The 10,210-nt window shown below is 60.4% G+C and overlaps 1 protein-coding gene across 1 annotated transcript; it reads right to left on the reverse strand.

Moving 5' to 3' along the window:
• Positions 1–294: 294 nt before the first annotated feature.
• PTF1A (pancreas associated transcription factor 1a) lies at positions 295–1,356 on the reverse strand. Its single transcript, XM_040549860.1, has 2 exons — positions 732–1,356; positions 295–564 (listed from the first exon to the last, which is right to left on the reverse strand). The coding sequence occupies exons 1-2, from the start codon at positions 1,354–1,356 to the stop codon at positions 362–364; spliced, it is 828 nt and encodes a 275-aa protein (XP_040405794.1). The 3' UTR covers positions 295–361.
• Between the last annotated feature and the right edge of the window lie 8,854 nt (positions 1,357–10,210).

Consider the following 10,210-nt stretch of genomic DNA (forward strand, 5'->3'; position numbering starts at 1 on the left):
CAGCCTCTTCCCCCAAACACAGGGCTCCGAAAGGTGTGCTCCGGGTTTATTATTAACAAACACAGGAAGAGTCCACGTGCGGCAATAAATTATTTTCACAGGTTCCGGCGTTATTATTATTACTATTTTTTTTCCTTTCCGAAAAGGTGCTGGTGGAATAAAACTATTGCATATCTTTAAAAAAAAAATCAGGATAAATTATATAAATTATACATTCAGAACAGACGATTCTACCTCATTGTGTCTACTCCGTAATAAATAGATAAATAAAGTTGATTGCCCTTAAGAGTCTGAATCTTAATTCACAGCAGAGGTCTTCACGTACAGCATGTACAGGGCGGGGGCGGCGCGCAGCCCACCCTCACGCCACGAAGTCGAAGGGGGGCTCGTTCTCGATGTCGTTGAGGGAGGCTTTGTTGGGCACCTTCCGCGGGTCCTCAGGGGTCCACACTTTGGCTGTCCGGATGATGTTTTGTTCCTTGAGCTGCTTTTCGTCAGTCCACGACAGCGAGTGGCCGGCCAGAGGGGGGAGGCCGTAGTCGGGGTCGCTCGGGGAGGGGGATCCTGGTGGGTAGTGGGTTGGGGTTTTATTTTTGGGGGGGGGGGGGGGGGGGAGAGGAGAGAGACAGAGGGTTATTGCCGGGGCCGCCCCGCTGCGCGGCCGCGCAGGTGAGCGCCGCATTCCTGCGGAGCCGCGACGGGGCGGGCCGGGCCGGAGGCCGCTCACTTACTTGTGCCGCGGTGGCAGATGATGATTTTCTTGGGCTGGCTGGGGCTCTCGCTGCCGGCGCTGCGCAGCGGCAGGTCGGACTGCACCAGCTCGCTGAGGAAGTTGATGTAGCCGATGGCGAGGCGCAGCGTGTCCACCTTGGAGAGCCGCTTCTCGTAGGGCAGCGTGGGGATGTGCGAGCGCAGCCCCTCGAAGGCGTCGTTGATGGACTGCATCCGCCGCCGCTCCCGCACGTTGGCGGCCTGCCGGAGCTGCTGCAGCTCCGCCTCGGAGCGCACCCGCCGCCGCCTCTTGGCCGAGCCCAGCGCCTGCAGCCGCCCCCCCGGCGACAGCAGCGCCGCGCCCGCCGCCCCGCAGCACTCGTAGGCGAAGCCGGGCGAGGCGGGCGACGGGGGGAAGGCGGCGGCGGCCGCCTCGCAGCAGTAGCCGCCGTCGGGGTCGCCGCCGTCGCGGTAGTACTCCTGCAGCTGGCGGCTCAGCAAGTCCACGTCGGGCTCCAGCAGCCCGTCGGCGCCCAGCGCCTCCCGCGGGGCGGGCTCGGGGAAGAAGTCCTCCTCGTCGAAGTAGGGGGGCGAGGAGAACGAGTCCAGCCCCCCGGGGAAGTGCTCCAGCAGCACCGTCTCCATGTGCCACGGGCCGGGGTTGGCGGGGGGGGGGGCAGCCCCGACGGGGCGCGCCTCCGACGGCTCCCGACGGACCGCGAGCGGCGGCGGCGGCGGAGACGTTGGCGGCGGGGGGGGGGGGGGCCGCTCCCCTCTCCCCTCCCCTCCCCTGCCCTCCCTCCCTCCCCTCCCCTCCCCGCCCCTCCCCTCCCCTCCCGGCCGGGCCCGGTGCCGCCGCTCTCCGGGGAGGAGGCCGGAGCCGGCTGGCGCGGCGGGGCCGGCACGCGAGGGGCCTTATAGCGACATCCCCGGGCGCGTGCCAGTGACCGCCGCCGGCAGCCAATCAGCGCCGCACGGGGGAGACGCCCCCCCCCTTGTCACCCCCCCCCCCCCCCCCGCGTCCTTCCCCTCCCGTCCCTCCCCGTCGGGGCTGGCGCCGCCGGGGACGCGGGGACCCGTCGGGGCTGCCCGCGGGAGAGGGGCGGCGCTTTCGGGAGCCCCGAGGGGGCGGGCGGAGGGGGGGGGGACCCTGCTGCCGCCCCCCCCCCCAACAGCCCGGCTCCCGCAGCCCCGGGGCTGAGCGGGGGGGCGGGAGCCCCGACGGCGCCCCCCGCACGTCGAGGGAGCGGCCCCGGGGCGCCCCGCGGTCCCCCACCGGGCGGCCGGGCACCTAGCGGCTCCCGAATAAATCCCCCCGGCTCCTCCAGCCCCGGAGCGGATGCTTTTGCCTTTTCCCCCCGCTCCGATCGCCCCCCTCGGAACTCGGAGCTCGTTCGGCGGCGGCTCGGTTAATAATTCCCCGAGCGACTCTCACTGATGAAAGCGCTGCAAATTCTCACCGGGGTGAAATGGATTACCCGGCAGATTAGGGGAGGATTATCTCTGGCATTAGCGCCGCGATATTCCGCCCGGTAAAGCCTGTCGAGGTTGATCGAAAGCGACTTCCCAGCGCTCTACCAGCGCGGGCAGAGATCAAACCCCGAAGGGAAAGGCACCCCGCTCTATCAGCAGAGCAAGACAGGGCCAGCTCCACAAAAATAATAAATGACCCGACTTCAAAGCGCCTGACAGCACCGTGATAACGCCGGGGAAAACGTGTGAGTCACAGGGGGGGGGAACAAAGAGCTTTGCACGGCGACTTCTTGGAAAGCCCTGCCGTCCGACGGGCCGCGCTAAAAAAACGGGCCGGGAGGGAGGAAACCTCCCCGAGAAGCCGGGGCATCCCCCGAGAGAGGGGCCGGGCAGTGGGCAGCCTTCGTGCTCGCCTGGAGGCAGCCTCGACCCCGCGGAGGGAGGCTGGGACCCCGCGGGAGACGCCCGGCACCGTGCCCCGACGGGGCGCACCCGGGCTCCGGAGCCCCCGGGACAAAGCTCCGGGGGATTTCCTGGCCACGCCGCTGGCGCCGGGCCCTCTGCCCCGCGGCCCCGCGGGTGGCGAGCCTTCGGGTCGGTCTTTGAACTGAAGAAACGTTCAAGGTCGTTGAGCAAACGACTTCGAGTGGCCCCTGTCACCGCACGCTCCTGAGCTGATTCACGTCTCGCTGCGCGCTCCGTGTCCTGCTGCACGTCACGCAGTCCGGGATCCAGAGCGGGGGCAATCCCCAGAAACAGGCTTTTTTTTTTTTTCCCCTTTTCCCCCTTTTTTTCCCTTTTTCCCCTTTTTCCCCTTTTTTCTCCTTTCTTCCCCCTTTTCCCCCTGCCACCAGCCTTCTCCCAGCGCTCTGTCCCTGTCCCCCGCCGGGACATTTCTCCTCGACGTGGTGGCGAAGCATCTTCCCGACAACGCAGCCCGGCGGCTGCGGGAGGTGATGGAGAAGGAGGAAAAAAGCAGGATCGCCGCCTCTGCCCGGCGCGGTCCCGGTGCGCGGGGGCTGCTCGCGTCCCCCCGGTGCGCGGCCGCAGGTGGCCAGGGTGACCCTGCCACGCTGGGCACTGACTATCGTCGCACCGCGGTCGTGGCACGACACCAGAGGGACATAAAACGTAGGTGGGGTGCTGGAGAGCCCCTGTAGGGCCGCTCCGTCGGGAAAGGAGGGCATTTTGGGGAGGCAATGGGTGTCCCAAAGCCACTCCGGGGCCCTCGGGGCGAGCAGAGGGATGTTTTGGAAACGCGCTGAGCTGCCAGCATTGAGAGCACCCGAGTCCAGCACCCACGGGCTGCCAGGGAAAAGGTTTTCGGGGACTATCGCTGGAAGGCAAACTGCTGGGGACACCCCAAACCTCCCGCACCCAGCAGATCTCTGGCCACAGCGGTGCCCCGGGGGCGTTCGGGGACGCGTGGTGCCGCTGCCTCCTCTCCTTCGCCGGGTCACCTGCGTGTGCAGGGCTCGGTGGGGGGACGAAACCTCTGTCCCTGGGGGCTCAGCTCGGGGACAGCAGCACCCGGGGCCGCGCCGAGCTCAGCCGTGCCCGCGGGGCGCTGCGGGGGCAGCTCCGTGCAGCAAGGACCCAGCCGCATCCCCAGCGAGCAGCCTGAGGCGGGGACCTCTCCCCTCGGGTTGCCCAAGACTTTACGAGAAGGAAACTTGCGAAAAGCAGGAGGGAGCGGCAGCAGCAGCGCAGCCCCGGCCGGGCCGATGCACCTGGGCAAGCACCGCCGGTGTGGCAAACGCCGCGTCCCAGCCGTCGCCCACCGTCGGGACACCGGGGCGGCAGCGAGGCTGCCCGGCACCGCCCTGCGGCAAAGAAATTGTTCGACGGGCGCCCGGCACTCCGCTATTTCTATTCCTCGGGTGCAGGAAGGGGCGAGGGGTCCCCAAAGGGCCACACTTGCTCCCCTCCAAAAGGCGAGGAGCACAAGAGGAGCCCACCCGGCAGCCCCCCCGACGGGGCTGGCCAAGTGACCAGGAGGTCTTGGGGTGGGGCTGGGACAGGGGACAGGGACAAGGGACAGGGAGAAGGGCCTCGGAGGAGGGAAGCAGCATCGCTCGCCCTCGCTGCCTCTCGCCGGAGGCTCCCCGAGGATGCTGCGCGCTCCCCGAGCTCCCCCCCCCCGCAGCTTCGACTTCAGCCCCCGGCTGTGCGCCCACCGTGGGACCGCTTTGGGCACTGTCGTGTCCCGAGGGGCTGGGAGACCTGTCCCGACTGCGGGTACCCGTTTTGGAACCAGAGGTGGAATGGGGCGAGCGGCAGCGAAGCCCAAAGGGCAGCAGAACCACAAGTATCGGGGCCAGGTCCATGGCCCATCCACTGCCTTTTGGTCCAGAGCCTTCTGAAGCACTTCCAAACCCGTGTGATATTCCAGGATAACGAACCCTCTTGTCTGGAGCTAAGGTAAGGTCCCAGGTGTCCTAAGAGATGGCTTTGGGCTTACCCATCCAGCTCCTACTCCTGTTACCTGCACGTGTTTCTGACTCCCATCGCAAACCCAAAGCCGCCAGGCCAGGGCCATGGCAAGACCAGCGGGGGCAGTTCCCCCTTCTCTCGTGCAGGCTCTGCCTCATTTCCTTCTGCAGATCTTCACCCTGCCGGTCCCTGCTTAACTCAGAGGTCTGGAGGCCACAGAGACACAATGGGGCAAACACAGAGTATGACTTTTTTTTTTTTTTTTTCTTTTTCACTAGATTATAAAACTCACCGGCTCCTATTGTGATTCTTTGGGCTCTTTCAGAGGTACACTTTTTGATGCAGAAGGGAAGCAGCGGTCTTTTAAAGGACTAACCCAAAGCTGCCCCAACACCTGTACGAATGACGTTTTGGCAGGAAAGGGTAACGCAAAGCAATCCCTGATTTCAAGCGGCACTTGGGCTAATTGGAAACACGGCATCTCCCCCGTCCCCTTTCCCGTCAAAACAGCGATTTACCGCAGCGCACCACCGGGGGGGCTGCCTGCCTCCTGCCGCTGCACTTTAATACCCCCCCTTCCCCCGCCCCGAGGGGGAGGCGAGCGGCCCCACGGCCACCAGCGCAGCCCTCCCCGTCCACGCGTGGCCGCCGGCCCCGGCAGGGCGCAGAGGCTGCCGAGCCCTCCGCCGCTGCCTGGCCGAGAGACGAAGGCTGCGGGGAGCCCGCCCCGTCCCCCTCCGCCGCGGGAGGGCCATAAATAAGGCGGGGACGGAGGCGCTCCCCCCTCGGCGCCGCTCGTGGGGCGAGCGCTGCGCCGTGGGGAGGAGAGGAGGCACCTGCAGCCGGGGTCGGGCTCCCCTCGGCGCCGGTACCTGGGCGCCTGGCTGGTAATGCAGCGTAAAGAGCCTCCTTTCAGGCTCTTTCAAGGCGAGATCGCGGAGGTCAGCGAGCCTACAAACCCCCCTCTGTCGGCCGCACGGCCCGGGGTGCCAGCGCGGCAAGCTGGAGAGCAGGCGCAGCCCATGGGAATCCCAACACTTGTGCCGGCGGCGGGCGGCGGGCGGGGGGCGGAGGGAGGGCTCCCCCGGCCCGCCTTTCTCCCCCGCTCCCCCGCCCCGAGGAGCCGCTGAATGTAACAAATGAGCTGCAATCGATCTGCGGGCACGGGGGAAAATCAAATTATATGGTGCGGCCGGCGAGGTGCGGCCGGGCGGCTCGCTCCCCGCCGGCTGCCGCTGCTCCGCTCCAGCATCCCCCGGCTCTCCTCCTCTCCATCCTCCAGCCTTCCTCCTCTCCATCCCCGGCCTTCCTCTCCTCCATACCCGGCCTTCCTCCTCTCCATCCTCCAGCCTTGCTCCTCGCCATCCTCCAGCCTTCCTCCTCTCCATCCTCCAGCCTTCCTCCTCTCCATCCCCGGCCTTCCTCTCCTCCATACCCGGCCTTCCTCCTCTCCATCCTCCAGCCTTGCTCCTCGCCATCCTCCAGCCTTCCTCCTCTCCATCCTCCAGCCTTCCTCCTCTCCATCCTCCAGCCTTCCTCCTCTCCATCCTCCAGCCTTCCTCCTCTCCATCCCCGGCCTTCCTCTCCTCCATACCCGGCCTTCCTCCTCTCCATCCTCCAGCCTTCCTCCTCTCCATCCCCGGCCTTCCTCTTCTCCATACCCGGCCTTCCTCCTCGCCATCCTCCAGCCTTCCTCCTCTCCATCCCCGCACTCCCTCCTCCACAACCCCTCGGCGCGGCCGCGCTGCCCACCCTTGCCCTGCTCCCCCTGGGGTGGCTCCGGGACCACCTGCCCGTGCCCGGCCGGGGGTGGCTGCCGGGGCTCCCCGAGTCCCCAGGAAACCCGTCTCGGCCTCCTCGGAGCCTCCCGGCCCCGGGCCTCCCCGCAGCCCCCGCCGTCGCTGCGAGCACCCCCGCCCCGTCGGGCAGCCGGGGGCGCCGCGCCCGCCGCCGCCTGGGAGGGCAGCACCTGCCGGGGGGGCGAGAGGAGGGGGTTTGGCAGCGAGCTCGTACCTGACCCCCCCGTTTTTTTTTTTTTTGGGGGGGGGTTTGTTTGTTTTTTTTCTGCCCCCAGACGTGCGAGTCGGGCCCGAGCAGCCCGTCCCGCTTGGGAAAAAAACCTCGGCCGAGCCCGGCGTTTGTCTGCGGCAAAGCTGCCGTCCATGGGAATCTCGCCACTTGTGCCGCCCGCAGCCGGGAGGGGGCTGTGCTGCCTTTACAAAAAGAGACACAATTAAGCAAAATGCTCAATGAACATTATAAATGATGTGCAATCGCCTCGCAGATTGCTTAGCAAATCAAATTATATGGTTGCCCACGGATGATTTCCATGCGCTTTAAACCGCAAACAGGTACTTTCTGATTTTGTTTTCTGTCTCTTTTTTTTTTTTTTTGACCAAAAAAAAAAAAAAAAAAGTGCTTTAAACATTGCGGAGAAATGCCACACGCTGAAAGGCGGCTGTGTGAATATTCACGTTCTCCTTTGTTCGCCCCTGGATTTCACAATAGCCTGGGGAGGGCACGTCCACTGCGCTCTTGTAAATTTACCAACCCCTGACTAAAACCGCCAGGCACCTGCTTGGCAGAGCACAAAGCTGCCCTACGTTTCCACCAACAATTTACTGTTTCGTCGGCTTCTAAATCGGCCTGACAACAGAGGGGCGCAACGCTAGTTTCATTTAAAGCAGGGGGGGCGGTCGAGCTCGGGGACATTTCGATAAGGAGCCCCGCGCACGGCAGCGCTCCAGAGGGGGAAAGGGTCCCTGCGGCAGACCCTGGCCGCACTCCCCTCTCCTCTCCTTTCCTCCCCTTCTGCAGGATCCCCCAGCTGAGGACCTGCACAGGACCGTCGTCGTGCCTGCAGGAGGGTTTGCTGACAACAAAGCAAAGCAGGTGACGACTGAAAATGCGAAGCCGGTGACAAGGGGAAGCGCTAGCTCCGTGCTGTAACCTGTTCTGTAGCGGGTAGCGAGGCTCTCTGGCATCAGCTGGAAGGAGGCACGGTGGCTGGGCTTCACTTTTCTTATTCCTGACGATTTCTCCAGGCTGAGCCCTGTCCCAGTGGATGATAGGACATTTTTCCACTCCTGTAAACAACCACTGTCTGTTCCACAAGTATATCAAGCACTAAATTAAATAGAATTAAGTTTTTCCTCTCATCACTCCTCTTTGTGGGCCAGAGACTCTGTTCTCTAATTTCCTCCCTCATTTATGATCATTTGTTCTTGTGCAAGTGTGGGTTCCCATTAAGAAACCCATACTCTGCGCCCACAGGATGTCCCTTAGGTTTATTTACAGTTTCTTCCTGGCTCTCATCTTGACAAGGTAAGCAAAGCATACTCAGTATTAGACAGATTTAAATCACATTTCCCTGACCTTTGCTAAGATCTTCTGGGACAACCAGATCTGTAGTTTTACGCATTTGTCCATGAGAGTCCTCACAGCTCCTTGGAGAATGCCGTCAGCCCTTGCTTTTCTGCCAACAACCCTCATGTACCATGAGGGTAATATTTACTCTTGCCATGGCCGTGTTCCTTCAGTGGCTTATAGCCACTTGGTCATTAACTAGGGCCCCAAGGTCTTTTTTTTCTTCTCTGTCTGGCAAGGACTACAGACACCACAGCCCTCGTACATGTTCTTATCACACGCCCAGAGTGCATGAGCCAGTACTGGATTTACTTTCTTCTTTGTCATTCTGCTACTCGCAGCCGTAGACTTCCTCCTGATGATTTTTTCAAGACTCCTCAGCGCTGAGATGCCCTTCCTGCTCTGTGACTTTGTCAGATGTTGTTAGCAGATCCCTTCTTTTGTTCTGAAAGTGTTCAAGAAAATTTTCCATTGGCTCCATAAGAACAAAGAGGTGACTGCCCTGGGCCGTGGCATGGGTCCATCCAGTTCCCTCACCCCTCTGTGACAGTGGTAAGAGCTCGGGGACTCCTTTTGCAGAGACTGCTTCTGTGTGACTAAGAGCTCTTAACAGATCTCTCTCCCTTCCGTGAATTTGTCTAATGGCTGTCAGAACTTAAGCAGCAAGTAGTTTTATTAAAATTATTAGGACCTGTTCAGTAGAGTTGAGTTTTGAATGGACGATTCCTGTTTTGGAAGCGGGTACAAGACTTAGAGGTGCAGGTAAAGCCTGAAAAGGCCTAAAAGCACCTGAGGGGTTCATATTCCTCCGGATTCTCTCATCAGCTAATGTTGCACCCCACCAGTGTTGCTCCTGAGGAAGCATCCTACACAGGTGGTGTTTTGTTGAATAGTCATGGCTGTAACAAGACATGGAAACCATCCTGATGACTTTTAGCTACAAAGACCTGCCTTGGTCGTTGAGTTCAAGGAAAGGATTTCCAGTGGAGATCCCTCAGTCTCCACTTCTAGGTGCAGTGAGGCTCTTCTCCAGCCCAGAGTTAGGTGCCTTAAAACCCCTGGCTCCTTGCTGAGCCCGCTGGCTCTCTCTTGCATTCTTTGTTGATCACCTGCCTCTCACCATCCCGGGAGCCTTGGGGCTGGGTGCCCAGCCCCTACAATTCAGGCATTGCAAAACCACATCTCTGCATCCATTTAGCCCTGAGGCTTTTATCGTTGTCGCCAATTATTAACCAAGCCAGGGACATGAAAAACATCTACACGAGGAGATGCTGCATTTTCTTTGGAAGTTGTCCACACATGAATTGTGCTGTTTACCTCACCTGGCACCTCTTCTCCTCTGCCCACCTTCTGCTAGGCACAGGAGAACATTGTTCACTCCTCTCTCGAAGCACCTTTCTCATCATGAGGATTGCTATCCTGTCACCTCACAACAATCTCTTTCTGAGACGAAGCAAGACCCCTTCCCTTCAGAGTGTGCTTTTTAAACATCTTAACATTTTTTGCTGTTCTCTGCTTTTTTCCCCTAGTTTTTCTTCAAATGTAGTGCCCAAAGCTGGACACTGTACTTAAGCTAAGCCTCAGCAGTGCCAAGTAGAGCAGAATAATTACCTCAGTGTTTTACCCAAGACGCTGCTGCTAATATACCCCCAAACAACATTTGTTTTTCTGCATGAGTTTTATCTAGCTTTACTTACTGGGTGGCTCACAACAGCCAGTCAACCCATCCCGGCAGTATTGCTGCCTTACCAGTTATTCCCCATTTCACAACCCATGCATTTGGTCTGTCTTTTGTCTTAAAACTGTATTTCGCATTTGTCTTTATAACACTCAGGCTTATTGATTTCAGACAAGCTCTCCAATCTGTGAAGATCAATTCGAGTCCTGATCCTGTTCTCCAAATCAACCTTTCCCGGCCTGTCCCAGCCAACGCTCCCAGGAGTTGCATTATGTACTCCCTTTTCCAGCAGTTTACTGTCGAAAACATTGGGGCCACAACAGATGCGTGCAGGACCCCAATTGGTATGTCCGGCTTTGACAGTGAGCCACAGATCAGTGCTTCCGTATGCTTCAAACATGATGTGTTCATTCTAATCCCTATTTCATTTAGATCTCATTACACAATTTTGTTTATAAGAAGAGCAAGTCTTTTGACGCTAACAAAGTCAACACACATCACATCTACCCCTTTACACACTTGGCTAGTTAGTCCTTCAAATAAGGACAC

Source organism: Cygnus olor, chromosome 2 (genome assembly GCF_009769625.2).
Source record: "Cygnus olor isolate bCygOlo1 chromosome 2, bCygOlo1.pri.v2, whole genome shotgun sequence".
NCBI lineage: Eukaryota > Metazoa > Chordata > Aves > Anseriformes > Anatidae > Cygnus > Cygnus olor.

Coding starts and splice junctions, on each gene's coding strand:
- PTF1A (XM_040549860.1), bottom strand. CDS start 1,356: ATGGAGACGGTGCTGCTGGAGCACTTCCCCGGGGGGCTGGACTCGTTC. Junction 565..731: donor CATCTGCCACCGCGGCACAA/GTAAGTGAGCGG, acceptor ACTACCCACCAG/GATCCCCCTCCCCGAGCGAC.